General features: G+C 43.0%; 1 protein-coding gene across 1 annotated transcript; it reads left to right on the top strand.

Annotated features, from left to right (window-relative positions):
* AZIN1 (antizyme inhibitor 1) lies at positions 1–27295 on the top strand. The gene is made up of 12 exons (XM_069731730.1): positions 1–255; positions 15579–15715; positions 16746–16943; positions 18117–18290; positions 19960–20132; positions 21915–22049; positions 23148–23229; positions 23881–23955; positions 24047–24209; positions 25007–25119; positions 25197–25411; positions 26651–27295. The coding sequence occupies exons 3-12, from the start codon at positions 16842–16844 to the stop codon at positions 26751–26753; spliced, it is 1335 nt and encodes a 444-aa protein (XP_069587831.1). The 5' UTR covers positions 1–255; positions 15579–15715; positions 16746–16841; the 3' UTR covers positions 26754–27295.
* Positions 27296–27938: the final 643 nt, after the last annotated feature.

Below are 27938 nucleotides of genomic sequence, written 5' to 3'. Positions count from 1 at the left end.
GGCTGGCTGGATCCTGTCTGACTGCTCCTCCATTACACGCAGGCACCGCACGCACACGACCCTCCTCAGGCTTCTGTCTTCTCTGCATTGACGGATTAAACCAGCGCCGCTGACCCGGTTCTCGCCCGAGCCTCCATTCGGGCTTATGGCAAGAGTCGCCAGTTGGATTTCTACCTTGTGTTCCCACACCAATCTTTAAAAATTCCGCCTAAAAAGAGAAGACGATTTCCCAAATCCTTCGGGCCGTTACTTCACGTAAGTAACATGGCTGCGCTGTGTCGTGATGGGTTTTTATGGGGATTTCTGGTTTTTCTGCGGCCATTAACCCCTCCGTGTCGTGAACGGCTCATTGTAGTGGCGCCCTCTGGTGCCCGCTCTGGTAGTTACCACCCCGGCTGTGTGTGAGAGAACGCGGCGCGTCACCCGGATGTTCCTCAGCACGCGCACGGGGAAGAGGGGATGTCACGTGATCAGCACCAATAGTTTAAGTGGGCGTGGCTTGTTATAGAGCGGGAATTTCAAATTTGCTGGCAGGTGGTTCTCGGGTCGTTGAGTTTATGGCGGATTTTCTGAGGTGATGCTGGAGGCCAGCACTTGTGCTGAATGTCACCTTGTGCCATATGTCTATATAAACATGATTTAATGAATTTTGTGAGGTAAAGGTATTGCAGAAATGGCATGCTTTAATCTTACATTTGGGTGCGGATCCGTGACGCTTTGCGCATCTACAGCGGGTCTGAAAATACGTCCATGTTGGAAATAGATCAGTCTCCCCAATTATGGCCTGTAGTGCAGGTGCTAGTGCATGCTGGGAGGTCAGGGCGGACGGGACACTGCGCTAGTGCATGCTGGGAGGTCAGGGCGGACGGGACGCTGCGCTAGTGCATGCTGGGAGGTCAGGGCGGACGGGACGCTGCGCTAGTGCATGCTGGGAGGTCAGGGCGGACGGGACGCTGCGCTAGTGCATGCTGGGAGGTCAGGGCGGACGGGACACTGCGCTAGTGCATGCTGGGAGGTCAGAGCTGACTGGACGCTGTGCTAGTGCATGCTGGGAGGTCAGAGTTGACGGGACGCTGTGCTAGTGCATGCTGGGAGGTCAGAGCTGACGCAACGCTGCGCTAGTGCATGCTGGGAGGTCAGAGCTGACTGGACGCTGCGCTAGTGCATGCTGGGAGGTCAGGGCTGATGGGACTCTGCGCTAGTGCATGCTGGGAGGTCAGGGCTGACGCAACGCTGCGCTAGTGCATGCTGGGAGGTCAGAGCTGAAGGGACGCTGCGCTAGTGCATGCTGGGAGGTCAGGGCTGACGCAACGCTGCGCTAGTGCATGCTGGGAGGTCAGAGCTGAAGGGACGCTGCGCTAGTGCATGCTGGGAGGTCAGAGCTGACTGGAGTGTGACTGGAGCTGCTGCGTCTGACTAAAAACCTTTCGGTCACCTACTTCTTCGTATAGAAATTTCGACCACCTGCATCAGGGCTTTACCACAGCATTACAGAATGCAATGGATAAGCCCCCGCCAATGTAACCTGAAAGATAAGAAACAAGTCACGTTATACTCACCTGGGGGGTCCGGTGCGATGGGAGTCACGGTGCGGGTCCCGCGCCTCCCATCTCTATGCGATGACGTCCTCTTCCTTGCTTCCTGTTGCAGCTCCTGCGCAGGTGTACTGTTGAGGGCAACAGTGTGCTTGGCTTCTCGTCCCGTTCCCGGTGCACTGCAGTACTTTACTCTGCCCTCAACAGATAAAGTACTCCTGCGCAGGAGCTGCAACAGGAAGCAAGGAAGAGGAGATCATCGCATGGAGATGGGAGGTGCTGGATCCGGACCTGCAACGCCCATCGGACCCAAACTGCAGCATGATGTAGATAAGTCCCTGATAGCGGTGGCCGAAGCTTATATACGAAAAAGTAGGTGACAGATTCCATTTAAGGGGAATGTCCAGGGTAAATGCATTATCACTAGTGATTAGCGAATGTGCGAGCATAAGGCGTTATCCATACATGCTCGAGTGTTAAGTGTCTTCGGCGTGCTCAAATATTATGTTTGTGTCCCCGCTGCTGTATAACTGTTCAACAGCCGCAACACGTGCAGGTGTGGTGACTCAAATGTATTTTTCGAGCACACAGAAGTCACTTGGTTTAGTACCTGGGCATGTATGGATAACACTTTATCCCAGCACATTCGCTCATCACTAGATATCACCTGTCTGTTTTAGGAGATTTAATAATCTGACCTCTGGGATTGGAGGATCTGGGAGCGGCAGTCAAACCCTTAAATAGTTGCATACTTCCTGTAGTTGGTGCCTCTTACTCCAGTCTTGATAAGTTGTCTCCAGTTTTCGCCGCTTTCTTTTCTATTCTTAGATATGTGCTTTACGCCGTGTATAGCTTAGAGCAGTCTGGTCCCTGAGGTCTTGGGATGCCAGGAGGAGGCTGCTGCTGGTTCCATCTTGGCCAAGGCATCTTAAATGTTTTCTATACACAGCTAAGAAAAGTATCGTGCTTCACTTGATAGACCATGATGATGTCTGGGCCTTGCCAAAATAGCACAAGTCCATGCTTAAATTTGAGAATCTCAATTTGCCCCTTTTACTCTTCTGCGCCCAATAAGTCAGTTGTGCTGCTCAACTAAATACTGCAGTAGCTGCCATAGATGAGAGCAGAATAAAACTAGGACGAAAGACTGCAATAGGGTTTTATCCAAGGGAGATAAGGGTGGTAAATAAGGCTACGGTCACATTGCGTTAGGGCAGTCCGTTTAGCGCATGGCGCTACGGACTGCGCTAACGCAATGTCCCAAAAGGGATCGCGTTTGCAGATCCCGCTAGCGCAGAACTGCGCTAGCAAGGAACGGACCGCGAACACTCAAATGACGGCACATCGCTAGCGCACGCCCAATGTGGGCGTGCGCTAGCAATGCGTTCACCATAACGCCACCATTGCTTGTAAACGGACTACGTTACACCGCGTTATGCCGCGGTGTAACGTAGTCTGTTAAACGGGTTCACATAACGTAATGTGAACCTAGCCTAAAGGCCCCTTCACATTTAGCGACGCTGCAGCGATACCGACAACGATCCGGATCGCTGCAGCGTCGCTGTTTGGTCGCTGGAGAGCTGTCACACAGACCGCTCTCCAGCGACCAACGATGCCGGTAACCAGGGTAAATATCGGGTAACTAAGCGCAGGGCCGCGCTTAGTAAACCGATGTTTACCCTAGTTACCATGCTAGTTACCATGCTTTCCGGCTCACAGCCAGTACAGGAGGAGAGCAGAGCGCAGCGCTGGAGGACAGACGGCTGTAGGTAAGTATGTACTGTTTGTTTTTTTTACTTTTAGCATGGTAACCAGGGTAAACATTGGGTTACTAAGTGCGGCCCTGCGCTTAGTTACCCGATGTTTACCCTGGTTACCAGTGAAGACATCGCTGGATCGGTGTCACACACGCCGATCCAGCGATGTCTCCAGGGAGTCCAGCGACGAAATAAAGTTCTGGACTTTATTCAGCGACCAACGATCTCCCAGCAGGGGCCTGATCGTTGGTCGCTGTCACACATAACGATTTCATTAACGATATCGTTGCTACGTCACAAATAGCAACGATATCGTTAACAATATCGTTATGTGTGAAGGTACCTTAAGGTTATGCTGCCCCGATATATTTGCGCCTTCACATTTCAATCACTTATAAATCCACCTTCTGCGAATCATCAGACCAGGGAGACACAGATAAAGTGGATTTGTGGGTAAACTGTGCTGCTGGTAACCCATGTAAGAAATCCAGAGAGGGAGTATATGCCTTTTGTCATCAATCAGCACGTTTCGGAGTAACTCGGACTTCTTGCTCTGTGTGGTAAGTAGGAGCACTTCTATGCTGTTGGCCTAGATGCACAGGAGCGCTCCTACCTGCTACACAGTATTCATTTTTATAGCGCCATTTATTCCATGAGCTGGTCGTGTGGCAGTTCAGCAGACTAAGGATCACTGCAGGTTGTAGGCTTGTCGGAAGAGGTGGGTCTTCAGGTTCTTTTTGAAGTCGGGTTCATTGCAAGTCATCTGTAGTACTTTGATACACATTGACTGAATAAAGAGAAAAGCATGTACTGTCTGTGGATTTACTATATGGGATACCAGCAGTGCAGACTATCCGCAAATCCTCCTTATAGATGGGAGCAAGCAATCACTGGTATGACCTCTGTCCCACCACCAGCGAGTGGGCACCTCTGCCCAGGCCCGGCACAGCCTTAATTGCAAATCTCCCACAGCTTCCAGAACCATACAAAAGAATGAGACGTTAAAAACCTTTGCCAAGTGTTTGTGAATTCAATTGCATCAAAATTAAGGTGGCTGACCAATACATTTTATGTAACCTATGGCCTGTCATATGGAAAGGCCATCACTAAACAAAAAAGTGCCAACTCCATTAAAGAATGCTAACTATGCAGCGGTCATTTGTGCAGATTTTAGCTACTGATTTCAGATTCTGCACTGTAAGGGTATGTGCACATGCTGTGGATCCGCAGCGTTTCCGCAGCTGTTTCCCATGAGTTTACAGTACCATGTTAACCTATGGGAAACAAAATCCACATTGCACATGCTGCGGAAAAAAACGTGCGGAAACGCAGCGCTTTATTTTCCACAGCATGTCAATTCTTTGTGCGGATTCCGCTGCGGTTTTACACCTGCTCCAGTAGAAAACTGCAGGTGTAAAGCCGCAATGGAATTCGCAGTAGAAACCGCGATAAATCCGCTGCGGTTTTGCACTGCAGTTTTTCTAAATCCGCAGTCCTCCAGAAAATGTGTGCACATACACTTAAAGTAAAACGTGTAGATAATGCTGATTTGCTGCAGATCTGTGGAGCCTGTACTGTAGCCTAAAAGAAGGTTTTCTGCGGTAACTGGGGCCTCTGTGCTGTTTAGTATACACTATAAATTAACGTTGAATATTGACATCAAGTCCCTTTCAGGTTGTAGTAAATGAAAACATCCCCCCCAAAAGTCTACCAATCCTTGTCAAAATACTAGCACTAACTTGCCCTAAAATGACTTGGAGCAAAACTATGATTAGCACAAATTAGCTTACTCTTTTACAAATATTTTCAAACTAGATGAATTTTGTTTTCACATTTCCTAATCGAATTGCTTATTGGTAAATTGGCAATAAAATTGTTCTTTTCTAAGCTATTTGGGGAGGTTTTATAATGAAGTGCAATCCCTGTATAAATGAAGCGTTTTTTTATTTTTCTAATATACAGTGTAACACCACTAAGGCTGTGTGCATACGTTGCAGATTTTTCACGTTTTTTTTAGCTATAAAAACGTGAAAAACGCGTACATTATGCATCCAATCATTTAGAATACATTCTGCATTTTTTGTGCACATGATGCATTTTTTTCCACAACAAAAACGCATCGCGGTAAAAAAACGCAGCATGTTCATTAATTTTGGGGAGTTTTTGCAGATTTCCCACTATATTGCATTGGGAACCTCCGGAAAAATCCGCAAAAAAACGCACCAAAAATGCGAGAAAAACTCAAGCGGATTTCTTGCAGAAAATGTCCAGGTTTGCTCAGGAAATTTCTGCAGGAAATCCTGAACGTGTGCACATAGCCTAATAATTAAGTTTGTCCAGGAAATACAGTATTAAATGCCTATTTATGGGATGGGTCATTGATGGTAGATCGGTAGGGTCCATCACCTGATGCACCCAGAGATCAGCTCCTTGATCCAGAACTTTGCTCAGCAGCTCTGGTCAAAGTATAGCGGCCTCTACTGGCTGAGGGCTACTGCAGCACAGTTTCAATTGAATAGAATAGGAGCTGTGGACTGTGCAGAGGCTGCTATATATTGAATGAAGCTACCAAGCGCTGTTCAGTGTTTACATACAGCTGCTGCCATAGAAATAACAGCTGATCTGTTGGGGGGAATAAGCATCGGAACCCAACCAAACTGCTGTTGATTACCTAGCAATTCTGAATGCACAGACAACACCTTTAAAGATGGGTTTGCAGTCTGTGAGCATTTTTGGTTAAGTTACTCAACAAAACAAAATACAAACTCGCAGCATGGACACGACGGGCACTAACAAAAACTGCCTCCGAAATGGATGTCTGGTGTTGAAAAGACTGAACTACAGTACAGACCAAAAGTGTGGACACACCATCTCATTTAAAGATTTTTCTGTGTTTTCATGGCTATGAAAATTGTACATTCACACTGAAGGCATCAAAACTATAAATTAACACATGTGGAATTTTATACTTAACAAAAAAGTGTGAAATAACTGAAATTGTCTTATATGCTAGGTTCTTCAAAGTAGCCACCTTTTGCTTTGATGACTGCTTTGCACACTCTTGGCATTCTCTTGAAGAGCTTCAAGATGTAGTCACCGGGATTGTTTTTCACTTCATAGGTGTGCCCTGTCAGGTTTAATAAGTGGGATTTCTTGCCTTATAAATGGGGTTGGGACCATCAGTTGTGTTTTGCAAAAGTCTGGTGGATACACAGCTGATAGTCCTACTGAATAGACTGTTAGCTGCTTTTTTCTTGCCATAATAAAAATTCTAAGTAAAGAAAAACGAGTGGCCATCATTGCTTTAAGAGATGAAGGTCAGTCTGAAAAATTGGGCAAACTTTGAAAGCGTCCCCAAGTGCAGTGGCAAAAACCATCAAGTGCTACAAAGAAACTGGCTCACATGAGGACCGCCCCAGGAAAGGAAGACCAAGAGTCATCTCTGCTTCTGAGGATAAGTTTATCCGAGTCACCAGCCTCAGAAATCGCAGGTTAACAGCAGCTCAGATTAGAGACCAGGTCAATGCCACACAGAGTTCTAGCAGCAGACACATCTCTACAACAACTGTTAAAGGGAACCTGTCACCCCCAAAATCGAGGGTGAGCTAAGCCCACCAGCATCAGGGGCTTATCTACAGCATTCTGGAATGCTGTAGATAAGCCCCCGATGTATCCTAAAAGATGAGAAAAAGGTTAATTATATTCACCCAGGGGCGGTCCCGGTCCGGTCCAGAGGGTGTTGCTGTCCGGCACCTCCCATCGTCATCAGATGACGTCCTCTTCTGGTCTTCACGCTGCGGTTCCGGCGTACTTTGTCTGCCCTGTTGAGGAAACCACTGCTATGGACAGGCAACAAGCAGAAGAGACTTGTTTGGGCTAAAGAACACAAGGAATGGACATTAGACCAGTGGAAATCTGTGCTTTGGCCTGTGGAGTCCAAATTTGAGATCTTTGGTTCCAACCACTGTGTCTTTGTGCGACGCAGAAAAGGTGAACGGATGGACTCTACATGCCTGGTTCCCACCGTGAAGCATGGAGGAGGAGGTGTGATGGTGTGGGGGTGCTTTGCTGGTGACACTGTTGGGGATTCAATCAAAATTGAAGGCATACTGAACCAGCATGGCTACCACAGCATCTTGCAGCAGCATGCTATTCCATCCAGTTTGCGTTTAGTTGGACCATCATTTATGACCCCAAACACACCTCCAGGCTGTGTAAGGGCTATTTGACCAAGGAGAGTGATGGGGTGCTACGCCAGATGACCTGGCCTCCAGTCACCAGACCTTAAACCCAATCGAGATGGTTTGGGGTGAGCTGGACCGCAGAGTGAAGGCAAAAGGGCCAACAAGTGCTAAGCATCTCTGGGAACTCCTTCAAGATTGTTGGAAGACCATTCCCGGTGACTACCTCTTGAAGCTCATCAAGAGAATGCCAAGAGTGCAAAGCTGTCATCAAAGCAAAAGGTGGCTACTTTGAAGAACTATATAATTCCACATGTGTTAATTAATAGTTTTGATGCCTTCAGTGTGAATGTACAATTTTCATAGTCATGAAAATACAGAAAAATCTTTAAATGAGGTGTGTCCAAACTTTTGGTCTGTACTGTATGTATATCATATGTTCCTAATTAAAAAAATGGATATCCTGTCCATGTGAATATATCCTAAACCAGCTCTTGAATTCCCTTGTGTGGTGGCTTGCTACAATGTATCTGAGTAAATGTATCGGTCTATCGTGTGGAAGTCCAGTTACGGTATCTTCTAGGATGCCATGGAATATGAAATGCTCTTATCCCATAGAAGCATTGAGATCTGGCAGCTCCTTTGGTCTCGGTGGTTCTGTAATAGTAGTAGGCTTCATTGGTTTATTTTTAGTGATAGTCCCGGATGGACATGAGTTGTTGGTGTCATTCCTTGTATTCTAGCCAAAAAATTGTATCTGAATAGCTAAAATATTAATAGGTCATTGAGATCTTCTGAGATGCACATTCCTCATGTAGGTGGTTAGGAATTGCTTTTTAAGTAGTCTGTGTATATACTGTATATCTTAAGGTACCGTCACATTAAGCAACTTACCAACGAGAACGACAGCGATCCATGACGTTGCAGCGTCCTGGATAGCGATCTCGTTGTGTTTGACATGCAGCAGCGATCAGGATCCCGCTGTGACATCGCTGGTCGTTGCTGAAAGTCCGGAACTTTATTTGGTCGTCAGGTCGGCGTGATTCGTCATGTTTGACAGCAAAAGCAAGGATGCCTGCAATGTTTCTTCATGGCGCGAACAACCAGCGAGAACGATAAGTACGTCACTGGATCGCTCCTGCATCGTTCTGCGTTGCCGGTGTTTGACGTCTCCTAGCGACCTAAACAGCGATGCCGCAGCGATCGGCATCATTGTCTATATCGCTGCAGCGTCGCTAAATGTGACGGTACCTTTAGTCTTTCCATGGGGGAGCACATTCACATTAGTGGTGGTTCTCTGGCCTACATAAATTGTCTAGACAACGAAGAGTAAACCAATTACCTTCCTAACATAATAGAACAACATGTTTGTGATCAGCTTTGAGAAGCTAAGGAGATTACGTGTAGTGTAAAGGTACCTTCACACATAACGATATTGTTAACGATATCGTTGCTATTTGTGACGTAGCAACGATATTGTTAATGAAATCGTTATGTGTGACAGCGACCAACGATCAGGCCCCTGCTGGGAGATCGTTGGTCGCTGAATAAATTCCAGAACTTTATTTCGTCGCTGGACTCCCTGGAGACATCGCTGGATCGGCGTGTGTGACACCGATCCAGCGATGTCTTCACTGGTAACCAGGGTAAACATCGGGTAACTAAGCGCAGGGCCGCGCTTAGTAACCCGATGTTTACCCTGGTTACCATGCTAAAAGTAAAAAAAACAAACACTAGATACTTACCTACCGCTGTCTGTCCTCCAGCGCTGCGCTCTGCACTCCTCCTGTACTGGCTGTGAGCCGGAAAGCAGAGCGGTGACGTCACCGTTCTGCTTTCCGGCTCACAGCCAGTACAGGAGGAGTGCAGAGAAGCAGAGCACAGTGCTGGAGGACAGACAGCGGTAGGTAAGTATCTAGTGTTTGTTTTTTATTACTTTTAGCATGGTAACCAGGGTAAACATCGGGTTACTAAGCGCGGCCCTGCGCTTAGTTACCCGATGTTTACCCTGGTTACCGGCATCGTTGGTCGCTGGAGAGCGGTCTGTGTGACAGCTCTCCAGCGACCAAACAGCGACGCTGCAGCGATTCGGATCGTTGTCGGTATCGCTGCAGCGTCGCTTAATGTGAAGGGGCCTTAACACTCGTCCTCTTATGTGAGCGCAGTGTTGGAATTATAGCAGAACTAGTTACATATCCAGACATAGGCTGTGGCTCGTAGCCCAGTCAGCTGTTATCACTCAGGGAATAGGCCGGCAAAAATGTATTTCCCCAAATTGCCAGATTAAAGATTGCACAACAACAATCATGAGCAGTTTATGTAATGCATAGACTAGAATGTTCCTCGGGAGGGAGAGCGGTGATATTTATTTTAGTCCATAATTGGGGTGTGTTTAACTTGTCCCTTATGTGCAAAAGATGTTGGTGAAAAGCATTTATTCCCATTGACTGGTTCACAGTTCACCTGGATATCATTGCATTTCTTATACTATATATATTACTTCATTTAGAGAATGTTTTAGTAATAGAATTTTCTGTCCCCTATGGTTTCTCACCTCCCATCTTGAGGGACTGCTTCATATTGTGTTTAGAGGGAGCCTTCAGTCGGGGAAGCCTCATACGTCATCTTGGCTGTTTTGCCTGGATTTTTAGTGTCTTCTCCAGTCCTAAATGCTGTTGCATTTGAGTTAAACCTGCATGCTGCAGTAGCAGATCTGCTCTAGAAGTCATCCTGCCTGTGGTTATAATGGTCATTGTACAGTGTCCTCAAGAGCTGCGCTCACTGCTTTTGAAAGTAGCTCACACACAAATAGCCCCTATGGGAGTGGATCTTAATGTCTCCCAACAGATGAAGTTCACAGCAGTATTGATTTACCATAATCCACAAATGATGAGCTATATTTTTTTAGCAAGGTTTTTGATCTACTTGATACGGTAGCAGGGCCGAGTTGTCAAATGGTTAAGATGTCGCGTACACCCCAGCTTTGTACACTTGTGCTTTTTTAGTGAATCAAGGGTTATCATTCGCCAGACACGCTAAAACAATTAACCAAAGTCATGCCCTGATGTGGCGCCGGCTTTCCCTGTCAGATGGTCTATTCTTACATCTTTTTTGGGTTAGTGTGCATGCCGCCAGTGTTGGTGGCAACAGTGCAAATAGAGGGAATGCAGGGTGGGGTGAGGGATTTCTTTCCGGTCTGGACCAGCCCAATCTAGTTTTCTTTTTCCTGTCATTAAATTAACAATGTAGACCGGCTCTTATATAGTTTCACTCTCCATCTGATGGGCCGGGAGTGGACAAGTACATCCATACATCTCATTCTCTGCAGCATGGCAGCTGATGAGCATTGTAAATGTCTGAGGTAACTCCACTACGTCGGTCATTGGCAGGGGAGCAGATTTCTAACCTCTGGTAATCGCATTCTTTCCACTCTGTTGCCTGTTTCCCTAAGGTTCGGCATCTTCAACTTTATTACTAACAGCTCCTGACTTGCTTGATGGGACCCTGATCTGCTGGCAATCTCTGCTTTATAGATTTGTCGTAAATCTGCACACAATGGCTTCATTTTGCTTCTATTTGAGCTGTGGATCCTAGTGTTGTGGCAGAGGGAAACCCACTTTGTCACTTTCACTTTTTTAGGTGCTTTATAAAGCAGTAATGTCCATCCCTCTGCTCTTTCATTGGGGGGTATTCACTAAGCAGCTGAATGAATGGTATGTCTGTGATAGCAGCTTATGTAACCTCCCCGTCACAGTGCTTTCTGTCAAGTCACCACTTCATACCAAGCGCCCTGTCACAAGTTTATTTTAGTTAACTTGTCTTCTATAGTTAACTCTTAAAGGCTTTGATGATTTAGGCTATGTGCACACGTTCAAGTTTTTTTTCGCGATAAAAGCGCATAAAAAACGCATACGTATGCATCCTATCATTTAGAATGCATTCTGCAATTTTTGTAACATGATGCATTTTTTTCGCAGGAAAAAAAAGCATCGCTGTTAAAAAAAAAAAAAAAAAAACCAGCATGTTCATTAATTTTGCGGATTTTTCGCGTTTTTCTCGCTATTTAATGCATTGGAATACAACGCATGCAGATTTCTGGCAGAAATGTCTGTTTTTTGTCAGGAAATTTCTGCAAGAAATCCTAAACGCATACCCTTAAGGATTTCTGGCATTTTCTGAAGTGCAAAATCTTTGCCTTGTCAATGTCATGAACTGTCCTTCAGAATTGTTACGATCGGTCTAGTGGCAGATTTGCTGTTTTTTGCATATCAGGTTTTAAATTGCCACCAGACAGTTTTCCCTTCATTCAGCAATTAAAATCATCCAGGGTTTTATTACGGCTTTGTATTTTTTGTGTATTGAAGTTACTCCTGACTAGAGAACTTGGGCTATAGGAGTGATTTTATGGAGTGGATATGATGTTCATGTGGACTTGACGTGTACATAAATGACACTGGGGGAACTACACAAAATACACAGACCATCTAAGTGTTGTAATGGGTGGGCACCTGTATGAAACTTTATAACAGAGGTATTGTTTTTATACTGATGTTTTGGACCTGTCTTCCAAAGTAATGTCTTGTCAGTCATGTATAAACTTCTTTAGAGGCAGTAATCGGTGATTGGGCATTGGTTCAGCCCATATCCCACTATATAGTTATGTGCACCTATAAGCTTCCTTTGTGACTAGAAACTCGTACATGTTTTTTAAACCATTGCATTTAGTAGCTTCATCTTAAAATACTGATCTATGCTGGCCAGACAGAGGACATAAAAACACATTTTTGGCCCCCTGTCAGGTGAATAGAGCTCCACGGACATGTTTTGCTTATACGCCTGGAGCTTTTTCCAGTGTATACTCCAAACATGCGTGGAGATAACCAAATCTGATGCGTGTGTGCAGAAAACTTCACCTGCAGATCTTTCCTCTTCGGGTTTCCATGGCAGACATGGCCTGCTGAAAAGCCCACGATATAGGTTTATCCTATAGAAAATAATCAGCCGGGTGCTTTGTCATAGCTAGGTCTTGGTAGTAACACCTATCAGACAAGACCGTAAGCACTACTGTAGTCAGTGCCCAAGTAGGATCCCATACCATCAATATGTAATAAATAAGCTTGGCAGTCCACTGATGAAGCAGGTATTTTTAATGCAGTCCGAAAGAATGTAGTAAAACAAATGTTTCAGTCACACGGACCGTCCTCAGTTACCGACTGCTGTGTGAATGGTAGATAAGTAGAGCGGTGTAGTATACCGTGACTAGTATGTATATAACTCGCATGTTCAACTCGCTGTGCGAGACTGGAGTTTCCAGTGTTATGTAGTTACCCTAAGGCTATGTGCACACGTAAAAGAGGTGCAGAATTTTCTGCACAAAATCCGTATCTCCTTGCAGAATCCGCAGTTGCGGTTTTTATGCGGTTTTAGTGCATTTTTTGTGCGGAATTGATGCGGATTTTCTGCAGTTTTTACTACTGCGGATTTCTATTAATGGAGGGATGCAGAAATGCTGCAGATCTGCACAAAAGTGACATACACTTCTTTGAAATCTGCAGCGTTTCTGCGCGGATTTTACTGGACCATGTGCACAGCTTTTTTTTTTCACATTGATTTACATTGTACTGTTAGGCAGTGTGCACACGATGCAGATTTAGTGCAGATCTGCAGCGTTTTTTCTGCGCAGAAACGCTGCAGATCTGCACTGTGGTTTACAGTACAATGTAAATCAATGTGGAAAAAAAAGCGGTGCACAAAAATCTGTGCAGAAATGCTGCAGATTTCAAAGAAGTGCAGATCTGCAGCGTTTCTGCACACCTCCATTAATAGAAATCCGTAGTGGTAAAAACCGCAGAAAATCCGCACCAAAAAAAGCACTAAAACCGCAGAAAATTCGCAGCTGCGGATTCTGCCAGGAGATGCGGATTTTGTGCAGAAAATTCTGCACCTCTTTTCTTACGTGTGCACATAGCCTAAATCACAGTGCAGATCTGTAGCGTTTCTGCGCAGAAAAAAACGCTGCAGTTCTGCACTAAATCTGCATCGTGTGAACACAGCCTTATAGTGCAAAGAAGCGGGTCCTCCCGAGACGCAGCATTAAAAATACCTGCTTCTTCAGTTGAGTGCCAAGTTTATTACATATTGATAGTAAAACTTGACACTGAGTGTAGAATAGAAACATCAATTCTGTTCTTTAGTTTTCCTAATGGGCTGTTTAATTACTCTCTCATTCTTAATTACGATCAGTCGACTAGTGAATCAAATTATGGTGAAAGTACCTCCTGTTGGGCACCAAATTTTTTACTCGCTTTTTCCTTTGAAAGGTGTCTAGAAAAGGTGTTGTTGGGAAGAGGAATGTTAAATGTCCCTCTGCGTGAATTGCTGGTATAAAGTAAACCAGCCTAGAGGTAGCATAAGAAATTGACCTAAAACCGTTAAGATCTGCATAGACACCTAAAACTTAGCAAGTTAGGGGGCATGAGCACAAATTCAGGATTTGCATTAGAAAATTCTGCTGTAAATCCTAATGTGTTGGCAGGAAAAAGCTGCATAAAATGTCTGTTACACATGTTTCCACACATTAATATGGGAGAAATCTGCAATAATTGACAGCCTGCAGATTTTAATCTGCTGCCGTTTTGAAAGGAATACGGTAAATAAGCAAAGTGTTCAAGAGCCTTCAGCAGGGTGGATTTGATTTAAATCTAACTGATTTAAATCACGATTTTTAATCACTAGTCAGTAAGGCTTGATTTAAATCAGTGATTTAAATCAAAGTTTCTACCTAACTGAATTTGACTCCGCAGAGGTCCAAGAAGTTAGACAATATGTTTCTGATTGTTTGGAGTGGAATAGATCTGCACAACATGACTCATCTTCATCACCGCACTTCTCATGATGTTGCCTCATTCGCACCACCAGGCCTTGCATCTTTGTTGCATCGTTTGCATTTCGCACGCATGCCTGCCTTACCGATAGGCGAAGGAGCTTCATTAAAATATTCCCAAACTGGGTCTCTTTTACGACCTGCTGCCATTATAAGGAAAGAATGTAATAAACCTCAGATCGTACACACAAACAGATCCAGACTCGTCTCTGTGGCTATGCTGCAGTATTGTGCTCAAAGCTTCACTTTCATTTTCTTGTCTGCTTGCCCTTCCTCCTCCTCACACTTAGATTCACATTCTTCTTGTGTTGTGCAGATCTATTCCACTCCAAACAATCAGAAACATATTGTCTAACTTCTTGGACTTGGCACTGAAGGGGTTGATTCTGTATTCATAGGTTTGTAGAACAATAGGATTAAGGTCTTTTTCTCGACTCTGTTCATGTTGTAACATTTTTGCCGTGAAGAAGAGGCTGGGACCTCTGCGGAGTCAAATTCAGTTTTGAGAACTGCGTAAGTAAAGCGAGCGTCTGTGATAATATAGGAGAGAAACTGCCCACTAATCCTACAGAAACCTCTGGAAGAGCATGGCATTGTGAATGTTACACATATACAGCCTTTATTCTACTGAGTTAAACAACTCAGCTTTATCTCATGATGGAAGAACCTTTGGATGGTAAAATATTTTCCTCAAAAAGCAGTTTATTGAAAAAAATCTGATTTAAATCAAAAAAATCCGATTTAAATCAAAAAAATCCGATTTAAATCAAAAAAATCCGATTTAAATCAAAAAAATCCGATTTAAATAAAAAAAATCCGATTTAAATCAAAAAAATCTGATTTTTTTTATTTATTTTTTTTAAAAAAAACATTGATTTTTATCCACCCTGGCTTTCAGTAATCGCATTCACTTTGCTGGTATTAGGAAATACTTCAGTCTTTGTACCGAAACTGCATGGGGACAAAAGCAACTTGTGCATTATCCTTAGTGTAGAAAATGTTTTTCAGAATTCTCACACATTAAGGATCTATTGATAACGCATTTTGGATGTCTTGTATAGCACACACTGGGACATCCATTAGATTCTCTTGTACAACTCGTCTTGTTGGTTCTAATGCTGCTTGAATTCTCACCAAATTCACAAGAAAGCAGTCGTGGAGTGGGTTATGTGATCACTTTTATATATTGTCTTAAGTTGTTTTGTTTTTTCTTCTCTTGCAGGGCGGATTTTCAGTCCAAGCATACAACTATCCAGAGGGACTAGGAAAAGCGCTCTATAGAGAGCCGTTCGACTTCAACGCAGAGCCGCCTTGGCAGCCTAGCTGATGATAGGAGGTTCCATCTCCTAACTTGTCCATGTAAGTGTCCTGCTATGCCCTATGGGTCTGTCCCATCCAGCAGCGTCCTAATCAGAGCCTCCCCTTCAATTCTTATCTGAGGCTGGCCAATGGATGGGATGGGAATGATCCACTTAATGTTTCAGTTTCTGGCGCATTACTGTCTGATACAGTAGACTGTATTGTTTAAGTGACTTCGCATTAAATCGGACATCTGACATTCGCTCTAAAAATAATTCTCACTAGATCTGCTGCTATTTTTGTTCAGTTGGTAATTTTCCCGTTTGAGCCCATAAAGTGTGTTAGTCATTGTTCGGCTTTAGTCAAAATACAGACAGCGATTGTGAACAACGCGCTTGTGCTAATTGCCGATGTGTCCGGCGCACTGCACATGCCATTGGGAGTGAGGAACGTTGTGGCAAGTTTAAAATAGAACCCCCTGGGTGTGCCTATTCACCATTGTGTGGGGGCGACGTGCAGACTTGCTGGTTTTTGTATGATAGCATCTAGTAAAGGTTTTTTTCTTTGCTACACAATTGACGGTATGCAAGAAATATTTCTTTGTGTAGGTTGCTACTTTAGAAACCCTGCTGCTTTGGTGGGACTCGACCTCTATAATAAGACTGTGCCATGTTGTAAAGCGGTGTCTAATGGCTATACTTACACACATGGTTGGCGGTTACACCAGCAGTAGCCATGTCCACTAGCTTCTCATGCAAGCAGATATTCTGCGTTTGGCACGTTGGACGATCCTGATTTTCTTGTGTGGACCCTCCAGTTTCCTTCAGGGATCTCATATTAGTATTGTAAACTGTGCTACTTTTGCTGTCCAGCACAAAACCTTTGGCTCAAAGTACGACAAAGAGCTAAGAACCTAAAAGAAGCCCCTAAAAAGGTGAAGGTAAAATCTGAGCTAAAAGTATTTCTCTGGGCATAAAAATCTACATTGTGCTGATATTTGATGCACTATGTCTTGTGTAAGATGCCTGTATATACCATTACTGTTGTGACACAAACTAGTCGTCATTTTTTTTTTCTTTCTTTCCCCTAGTTTGTTGCATATATTCAGGACCCAAAAAGACTTGCAGACCCTTTTTTTTTAACGTTTCTTGGTTTATGATTATCGGCTTTGCGGAATACGGCTGAGATGAAAGGATTTAACGAAGATGCAAATTACTCTGTTGGCCTACTGGATGACGCAGCAACTCCTACAGATGTCATTAATAACTATATCTATGAGCATACCCTGGTAAGTTTACATGATAAGTGGTGGGATACATATATATCACTCAGAATGGAGATGCTTACTGCTGGGAGGTATGTGCCCTGTAAGCACAGAACGGTTGTACCTTAACCACCGCCAATACGTCTTTTTACTGACCTTACATATAAGAGAATAGCCTCCCCATACAGGTGACAATCCGGCAGCTGGACACTATAGCTGACAACTTGCTGCATCAGCCACGATCAGTGTTGGCACCGTCCATATCTGTTTAACCCCTTAGATGCTGCTGTCAGTGGTGACTACATCACATAAATGGTTAAGTGTGGCTTCTCCCTCTTTATCCCCATTGGCACCCTGAGATCATGATTGCGTGGTCCTGATGTTTGCCATGACAATTCACAGCCAAATAGCGGCTGTAGAGTCTCCGGGCTTTATAGTGGCCTGTTCAGAAGTTAGCGACATTTAGGTGGTAAAAATAATTACTCATTCCTGTCATGCCACTTTGTATTAATTCCTGAAAAGCACCTGAAGGGTTAATAAACTACCTGACAGCAGTTTTCAGTATGTCAAGGGGTGCTGTTTATAACATTGTATCACTTTTGTGGGTTTTCCAATATATAGGACCTCTAAAGTCACTTAAATCTGGATAGGTCCCTAAGATTTTTTTTTTGTAAAATTTCTTGAAAAATGACATTTTACAAACGGTGCTGATTTAAAGCTGGCATGAGGGAAAGGTTATTCATGTTTTTATGTGGTATGACTAACAATTTTCAAACTGTGAATCATTATCCCTTTTCCAGATATTTTTTTTTCCATTTTTTTTGTCAAATTTCTGATTTTTTTTTTAATTTTTTTTATAAGTACCAAACATAACGACCTAAATTTACCGTTATCATAAAGTATAATGTGCCACGAAAAAACAATCTCAAAATCACTGGGATTTGTTGAAGCATTTCAGAGTTATTACATAGTGACACTGGTCAGATTTTAAAACTTTGGCTCTGTCACTAGGGGGAGAATTGCGATGAAATTCAGAGTGCAAGTCTTTACTGGAACTTGTGAAGTTTCTCAGTAGCATAGTGCAATAAATGAATGGCAACTTCTGTGAAATGAATTGTGGCCTTTATTCCTTTTTAGTATCATGTCCTCAGTGCAAAATAGTAATGATATGGTTTTTGTTTTTTTTCTCTACAACAGACAGGAAAAAACGCTTTCTTTGTTGCTGACCTGGGGAAGATTGTCAAGAAGCACATTGAATGGCAAAATACCATGGGGCACATAAAGCCATTTTACACTGTGAAGTGTAACTCCTCCCCAGCTGTTCTGGAGATATTATCAGCCCTTGGGATTGGATTTATTTGTGCCAATAAAGTGAGTAAATTCTGCTTTCTTACCTTGTGAAGACCATGCCTCACTCATTCTTAAGAGTAACTAAACCTTTTTAAAGTGGTTATACAGGACTAGTTTTATTTTTTTTTTATTTTTTTTTATTACTGGCCTAAGAACAAACAGGTAGGTAGTTGCTCTGTGCCTACCTGTTGTGCAAGCATAGTACGGTCACAGAATGCTCCTGCCGACGATTCAGCTGCTTCCACTCGTCACGTCGACAGAGCAGCAGCCTCTCTTCTACTTTGCTCTGTCAACGGGGCGTGACTGCCAGACTCATGCTGATAGCCAGAGGGTAGCCAGCTGTCAAATTGCAGGAAGCCGGCTGCCAGTCAGTATGACATCTGGAGTCTCATCAACAGCAGCACGGAAGAGGAAGATCTGCTGACGTGGAGCAGCTGAATCTGACGGTGACCACTCTGAGCCGGTGGCGGATAAAGCAAGCAGGTAGTTGTCTAAGGCTATGTTCACACGTTCCTGATTTCCCTCCTTTTTTTCAGGACTAAAAACCGCAGCTCTTGGCAGAAAACGCAGGTCCTTTTTTTGGTGCGTTTTTTGATGCGGTTTTTAGTGCGGTTTTTAATGCAGTTTTCTATGCAGTCTGTGTGTTTTCTAGGAAGTTTTTAGGGTTAAAATGGCTGAAAATACCCTACCCCTAACCCTAACCCTATTCTAACCTTAGTGGGGAAAAAAAAAAAATTCTTTATTTTTTTTATTGTCCCTACCTATGGGGGTGACAAAGGGGGGGGGGGGGGGGTCATTTACTATTTTTTCTATTTTGATCACTGAGATATCTGTGATCAAAATGCACTTTGGAACAAATCTGCCGGCCGGCAGATTCGGCGGGCGCACTGCGCATGCGCCCGCCATTTTGGAAGATGGCGGCGCCCAGGGAGAAGACGGACGGACACCGGGAGGCCGGGTAAGTATAAGGGGGGGAGATGAGGGCACGGGGGGGGGGGGGGGCGTCAGAGCATGGGGGGGTGGGATTGGGGCACGGGGGGGCAGCCACACTGCAGCGGTTCTGCACCACAAACCGCAGAAAACCTGCACACTGGAGGTCTATGGGTGCAGAACCGCTGCAGTTTCGCAAAAAGTGACATGGTACTTTTTTACCGCAGCTATTCAGCGCGGCTTTTTTCGGGATTTTCCGCAATGTGGGCACAGCAGTTCCTGTTTTCCATAGGGTACATTGTAATGTACCCTGCATGGAAAACAGCTGCGGACCCGCAGCGGGAAAATCGCGGCGATTCCGCATTAAAAAAAGGATGGTGTGAACATGGCCTAAAAGCCCATAGAAAAAAAACTTAAACAAACCCCTTTAAACCGTTGCATTTTTAAGTGTAAGCAGGTTAAAGGGAGGTCCATTATATAAACACCTGCAGAGATCAGTGGGGTGTTACTACTGAAGCTGCCCTTAGGCATGGGAACGGATCGTTCTGACATTTCCAAATGTAACGCTCATTAGATCAGCCTAGGACTAGGTAAACTCTAGCTTTATGCGGATAAGAGAAAAATGACATGTAATTGGTAATGTCTGAAAAGTAAAAATACTAGAATTTAGATTTGCTTACCAGAGTTAATAAAGTATGGAAAGATGCAAGTAATGGTGTACTGACAATGTTGATCACTGAACTGTAACATGTCTTTGCAGCATGAAATGACAATGGTCTATGACTTGGGCATCTCTATGGAAAATGTAATATATACTAATCCATGCAAACAAATTGCTCAAATCAAACATGCAGCCAAGCTTGGAGTAAATATCATGACTTGTGACAACGAAGCAGAATTGAAGAAAATAGCACGCAGCCATCCTAATGCCAAGTAAGTGTTCATGCTGTGCATTTATACTTGGTTTCCTAAAACGGCAAACCTGTTAATGGGATGTGAAGTCCAGTTTTGGGTAGTCGTCATTCTGTTGCTTTTTTGTTTCTGCAGTTTCATACGTAACTCTGTCCATGGAGTTTATTGTAACGCAGTCTTTTGTAGGATCACAGCCAGCAGACGAGTGCTTAGTGACGAATGTTCACCTGCCTTTATTTTATTTCCATCCCCTCCCCTATAAAACAGTCAAACGTTTGCTATCTGCAAATATATGAAATTGTACATAGACGTGGTTTGCTGTATATAAAAATAAAAAGCAGCACAATCATAGTATATGGCATTTTACCATCTGCATTCATAAAGCACATTAACCCTGTATAGGTCATTAGATCATGGGCTTCAATCCAGCAACCATGAGCAGCTTTGAGGATGGTGATGAGCATTTTATGACATACCTGTGCAAAATAGAATGCTACAGGGGCAGACACAAAGCGATCACCATGTTATTGTAAGTTATGAAGTGGGTAGAGTAAAAAACACCAGCTGTGAAGGCCATTGTCCGCATGGCTTTGTAACATCACTGGCCCTAATAAGTGCACGGATTCCCAAGTTACATGGCAGCATTTGGCCTTAAAATTGCAGATTGCCTGACTAATTAAGGTACCTTCACACTGAACGATATCGCTAGCGATCCGTGACGTTGCAGCGTCCTTGCTAGCGATATCGTTCAGTTTGACAGGCAGCAGCGATCAGGATCCTGCTGTGCCATCGTTGGTCGGCGCAGAAAGTCCAGAACTTTATTTCGTCGCTGGACTCCTGCAGACATTGCTGAATCGGCGTGTGTGACGCCGATTCAGCGATGTCTTCACTGGTAACCAGGGTAAACATCTGGGTACTAAGCGCAGGGCTGCGCTTAGTAACCCGATGTTTACCCTGGTTACCAGCGTAAACGTAAAAAAACAAACACTGCATACTTATTTTCCGCTGTCTGTCCTCCGGCACTTTGCTTCTCTGCACTGTGAGCGCCGGCCAGCCGGAAAGCAGAGCACAGCGGTGACGTCACCGCTGTGCTTTCCGGCTGGCACTCAGTCAGTGCAGAGAAGCACAGCGCCGGGGGACAGACAGCAGAAGGTAAGTATGTAGTGTTTGGGTTTTTTTTTTATGTTTACCCTGGTTACCAGGGGACCGGCATCGTTGGTCGCTGGAGAGCTGTGTGACAGCTCTACTGCGACGCTGCAGCGATCGGGATCGTTGTCTGGATCGCTGCAGCGTCGCTTAATGTGACGGTACCTTTAGTTATCTGTTTAAAAATCAGGGTATGTAATAATGCATTTACATCTTGTTTGTAATTTAAGAATGTAAACTGATTATTTTAATTAAGTTGTCCTTTTTTGAGGTGAATTATGTGAGCTGCCTTAGGTTAAAAAAAAAAAAATTGCAGTTAGTATGTGAATACTGTCATGCAAGCCTTGGCCAGTGAGCTTGAGTATTAAAGGAAACTTTGTGTTCAAACTCATCCTGGATTTTATATGTATTTTATTTACAGCAACAACCCACGATTAGGTACTGAAATATGGTTTGCTGTAATTCCATGTGTCCCACTCGCAGCTCCCAGTCTTGGGCCCTAATTGCTAGTTTTCTTTCTATACAGGAATATTTCTCACTAAGTTCTTGACTCTTCCAAGGATGATGCTCGAGCTGTGGCACGCTTGTCGACATACTACAAAACATCATGTGCTGATGTAAACCAACTGTGCCCCAATCATCTTCCCCTTCTCTTAGGCTCTTGCTTCATGTTGCAACAGAAGGCATCAGTGGAGATGAAGAGATGAACATAGTGTTTGGCAGCACGCTGAAGAACTGCAGACACCTCCTGGAATGTGCTAAGGAAAACGGTGTCCAAGTAATTGGTGTAAAGTAAGTTTACTATTGACTTCTACCACCAGAACTTAGACACTGTATGATCTCTGGCTGTAGGCAATGGGTAATTACAAACATACCCTTCCGGTATTCATGTGACTGAATAATGTGCATGTATGGATCTGTCCTGAGATCTCGAAAGACCTTCTTGGGAGTCCTGGCTTAATGAGTTTCCATACGCCATAAATTTGTGGTTGACTTCACCCCTTAAACACCCACTAATACATGTAATGACACATCTTGATATTCCATCAAACCTTTAGTGCAGTGTTCCCCAAGTCCGGTCCTCAAGAGCCACCAGAAGGTCATGTTTTCAGGATTTCCTTAGTATTGCACAGGTGATAATTGCATCACTTGCACAGGCAACAATTCCATCACCTGTGCAATACTAAAGAAATCCTGAAAACCTGACCTGTTGGTGGCACTTGGGGTACACTGCTTTAGTGGTTTAAAAAACGAATCCATACTATTATGCAACTATTATAATCCAGAGCTGCAGGCAGGGACCTGTTCTGGTTTTGGCTATTTGCATTTTGGAAAGTATTATATATTCAAATGTGTAAAAGGGAAAAAAAACACCCACCATTTTCCTGCTTGATAACGCTCGCCAGATGTGTTGTTTACTGAATGCTTCCAATAATAAGCTCCCGAATTGTGAATTCATAACTGTATTATACCAGCTTTAACCCAGAAATGAGAATGTCATGTGCTAGAAAATGCTCAGTTTATTGTAAATGACGGAATAAAAATCCTCATGTTTGGATGTTCCATCCGATAGGCTTCAATTACTTCTGTTTTAAACATAAAATTTCCTAGAATTAATCATGAGACAGTCTTCTGGTCTTCCCTACGATACGTTCCCAATTTGTGGCCATGCGTCAATCTCCATATAGTTTTTCTGCAACCTCTCTACAAACCTGCATGTTCAGACATCTCCTAAACCTCTATAAATGTGATTGCTTGTGGATCGGTGGCGATTATTTCAGGATTAGACTTTCTGCTAATAATGCATTTGTATAAAGCGTGTGGTGCCCTATAGTTAAGTAGCTGGTGCATTTTATTGCATGTTATGAACATACTGTCTTATTTCATCAGGTTCCATGTGTCCAGCTCTTCCAGAGACCCACAAGCATATACTCATGCTTTATCTGATGCCCGCTGTGTATGCGATATGGGAGTAAGTGTTTTTATTCCTCTGGAAACACTTAAACTGAAATATAAGACCAGACCGTTTCTGATAAGACACAATTCTAGGAATTTTTCGTATGTGTTTGCAGCTGTAAAAACTCATACATTTTAACAAGTCGTTTTTTTTTATTATACTTTTTTGTACCTGCAGTCGTCTTTGTACTTTTGCACACTACACCTCTGGTCTTTTTCCCTCCGTGTCAAGGTTTGAGCTCATTGCACATAAGGTCACAATGTCATCAAAACCTTGTGACTCCAGTAAACTGTCAGGAAGTGCTAGCATAGTAAGGAGGACAGGAGCTGCAGTATTAGGTTTTTATTTGTGGCCCTGTTCCAACTTGCATAGGTTCCGATTAAGGTTACAGAACGCATCTAGTTCATAACCCGGGGACTTGCCTATTAATAGGTATAAGTTCTATCCAAGAAAAAGTGAAAAACTGACCGCTGAATAAGCCCCAACACTGTCCAATCAGTACTGATAATGCCAGTGTAGTGACACAACCTTTTGGCAAGCAGAATGCCACCACCTAGTTCTAACTTTATAGATATTTTGTTTTTATTAGGAATAACCTGTCAGGAGAGGTGTCCAGTCCTAATCATACACTATTATAACACTTTCTGCTTTTCTTTCCTTTTGTAGGAAGAGCTTGGTTTTAAGATGAGTATACTGGATATTGGTGGAGGCTTTTCAGGGAGTGTATTTCAGTTAGAAGAGGTGAGCCATCTGATGCTGGATGTGATCCTAAATCTGCCAGATTTCTGCTTGGTGTAAGGTGTGGACTAAGCCTGAGCTGCTTGTCTTGTAGGTTTGTCGTGCGGTCAGCCCTCTGCTGGACGCTTATTTTCCCGAGGAATCTGGCGTTAGAGTCATAGCAGAGCCTGGAAGCTATTACGTTTCATCTGCATTTACTCTCGCAGTGAATATCATTGCAAAGAAAGTTGTTGAATACGATCAACATCTTCCTGGAGGTAATATTAGTCTACTTCTAATATACAATTTCAGAAATGAGATGTTAATATGCCACGTCTCCCCTGTTCCTGTAACCAAAGATTGTCCCTAAAATTGAGTCTTTTGGATTTGTAAAATGCTGTGTATTTTTCCAGTTAACATAAATCCTAACAGCCCATTCAGACAGGCCGACGGCACTTTGATGTGCACAGAACAATTATTCTGTGCACATAAAAATATTATTCTCTGCAGCACAGGGGTATATACTCCTGATGGCAATCTAAAAAAAAAAAAAAATCACTTCAAATAATGACCAAGCATTTTGCCAATTTGTTGGGTCATTGCCTGATTTAGAAAAAAACAAGTTAAGCGATTCTAAGGACGCTCGTACATTTTTGGAGTCTAAATGGACAAATAGGTTGTCATCGCTGCAACTTGTAATTTAGTTTTAGAAAGGTGCGTGTCATAAAGAAAGTTCACCTGCTTTTTGAAGACTTTGAATAGCCTACATTTTATCGTTTAGGATTGTATAACATATTTGTATAACTCAGCCTAAATCTAAAGTTTCAATCCACTACTTTTAAAAACTCTTCTGACGACCATTAAACTCTCCGCTGTCCAAACACATGGCTACGGCAGCCTCTGATAGGCTGGATCAGCAAAAGGGATGATCATCTATATAAACAAACACGGATGGGTCACCACAGTGATAGAAATTATAAATGCAAATATATTAAAAAGTTTTTTCTTAAAAAAAATTTAAATGCTATTAGAATTTATCTTTTCCTGCATCATGATCTTCCTTTATCCATTTCAGGAAAGCAAACAAGTAACGGACCAGCTTTTATTTATTGCATGAATGATGGAGTTTATGGTTCTTTTGCAAGTAAACTATCTGAAAGCTTGAATACTGCCCCCAGAGTACATAAGGTGAGCAACCGCATCCCTCCATCCTAATCCAGATGTCGACCCTCAGTTCTATCATTAATTACCTGTCATTGTTTCAGATGTATAAGGAAGACGAGCCTGTGTTTGCCTGCAGCCTCCTGGGTCCATCTTACGATGAACTTGACATAATTGTGGACCATTGTCTCCTGCCAGAGCTGCATGTCGGAGACTGGATTGTGTTTGAGAACATGGGATCTGGTACAATGAATGAACAGTCAGCGTTTTCAGATGTTGAAAGGCCGTCCTTGTACAACTTCATGTCATTCAGTGACTGGTAAGATTGGGGCATTATTAGCAGTCAAAGGAGAATTCCTCCAGAACTTTATACCAGAAAGTGATTACGTTTTTTTTTTGTTTTTTTTTTTTACACAGCTCCACCAACCTTTTAAAGGCTTAGTTGTGGAGAACGACACTTAGTAGTGATTGACAGATTGGCATAGGTACACCAGTGAAAGGCTGTGTGCACACGTTCAGGATTTGTTGCAGAAATTTCCTGAGCAAAACCGGACATTTTTTGCAAGAAATCTGCTTTTGTTTTTTGTGCGTTTTTAACGTGTTTTTGTTTTTTTGTTTGTTTTTTCCCGGATCTTCCCAATGCATTAAATAGCGAGAAAAACACGAAAAAATTGCGGAATACATTCTAAATGATGGGATGCATAATGTATGCGTTTTTATAGCGAGAAAAATGTGAAAAATCCGCAACGTGTGCACAGCCTAAAAGTGTATTTTCTGGTGTGCAGTCAACTGACACATGAATCAAATTCTTGAAAAGTATACTTAATGAATTTACATTTTTAGCAGATGCTATCAAAACAAGCTGTATTCGCCAGGACACTGCATTTTGCACTAAAGTGCTTTCATGTCTTTTACAAAACTAAAGGCATGTACAAATTTCTGCCACAAAGTACACTTATGTTTAGACAGTCTAAAGATGAATATTTAGTTAGGTAATTGACCCAGCACCTGTTGTAGCCTTTAGTATTAATCCAAAAATCAGTGATCTGCACAAACCTGCAATGAGGTCCATACTGGATCTGACAGAAAACCCCTGGGAGTTTATAGGTTTTTAACTTGGCTGATTTATTAGACGTTTCCCACTACTTTAGCATAGATAACCTATCCGTAGGATAGCTCAACAGTCTGATTGGACAGTCTTGCACCCTCGCCGATCTGTCCGTGGCCTGAATTACTCGCGGAGCTGGGCGTTTTCAAGACCACTCATCACTGATACAGTGGACTCCATATCACAGGATATACTGGTACAGTGTCTGGACAGGACCGGACCACTGTCTAGTTACCGACCATGTCACCATTTGTAACGTACAGATAAAACTTTCATAATTCTGTTTGATGGCTAGAATTTTGCACCATCCTATTTGAGTCACCCTGTATAGAGATATGGATGCCAGATTCTAGATTACTATAGTAAGTTTTCTGTGGATGTTTGCTAGATGTTTCCTTTTGTAGTCACGGTGGTGTCACTTTAATGGAACGTTGTCTGGTTTACTCCTAGGTATGAAATCCAAAACGCTGGGATAACATCAGACACCTTGCTGAGGAGCCTGTGTGTGCCTTGTTTTCAGTATGGTGATGACCACTTCTCCACAGCAGCTTAGTAATAAATGAACTAGAAATCTACAGGTACAAGTCTTCAGCTTTGCCAGGTCAACATTCCAGACTGGAAAAGACAACTCGTCGCGAATTAACCTCAATTCAAAACTTGAAGTTCAATAACATGAAAAAAATGGGACCAGGCAAAAACAGCTTAAATGATGACACTGGGGCGAGCATTAGTTATGTCTTCATATACATGTGCCAGCTTTCTCCATCCCCTGCACAGTCTAAATAAAATATGCAACAAAATGGATGACTTAGTTGAGATGGAAGCCATGACCTTGGGTTCCTTGTAAGTTTACATAAGTACACAGTTTTTATACTAAGGATTCCTGTTAGTCTTGTAAATTTATTGTCTCCTCCAGTGAAACCTGTCGGTGAAAGACCAGTGTGTGACATAGATCCTGTCTAGTGTGTAGAATGTGTAAATTTGTGCTTTGACCATTAGTTTAATAAATGTAAATCACATCGTATTTTTATTTCATTTTTTTGTTTTTCAACGTTGACCGTAACATGATCGCAATAAACTTTTGTGTAGAACTCACGGCTTTGTTTATGGATAATTGCGAGGACACGAGCTGCTCATCTCGCATGTCATGAAATTGCTGCTCTTTGCTTTGTACTTTGATATGATTTATTCATCTTATTACTTCAGAACATCGTTGGATGTTAAAAGGGGTTCACTGAATTCAAGAATATTACAACTAAGTATGACGCTGTACGTAGTAACAGGACTGTCTATGGGTTGGAAGAAAGCGGCAATGCTTTTCTAATCCTACAGAATCCTTTCTCCTTTTGTACATTTTGTAAAATAATTGTGTAAAAAGTTGAGTTGCTAAACTAAAGCAGTACAGATCCCCAAACTCCATTCGCAATTCTTCAGACTTCGGAGCAGAAGTCTCCCTGCAGATTTCATTGCCTGAGTAAAGTTATAAATCTGGGAAATACAATATTTATTATCTTTATATAGCGCCATCATATTCCGCAGCCCTTTACAGTTTCACAGTTTCAAACACAACAGTCATAAGTAACAACATTAACAATACAATAATTAAAGCGAAATAAGACGACCCTGCTCGTGAGAGCTTACAATCAACAATGAGGTGGGGAGATACAAAGTACAAGTGTGTATTTACAATGATGGTCCAGCCATCTTCGGGGGGGTGGGGGATAGATGGAAGTAGTGA

This window comes from Ranitomeya imitator, chromosome 6 (assembly GCF_032444005.1).
Source record: "Ranitomeya imitator isolate aRanImi1 chromosome 6, aRanImi1.pri, whole genome shotgun sequence".
In the NCBI taxonomy this organism is placed as follows: domain Eukaryota; kingdom Metazoa; phylum Chordata; class Amphibia; order Anura; family Dendrobatidae; genus Ranitomeya; species Ranitomeya imitator.
The sequence above is the reverse complement of the archived record's forward strand: the minus strand, read 5'-3'. Positions and strand labels throughout refer to the sequence as shown.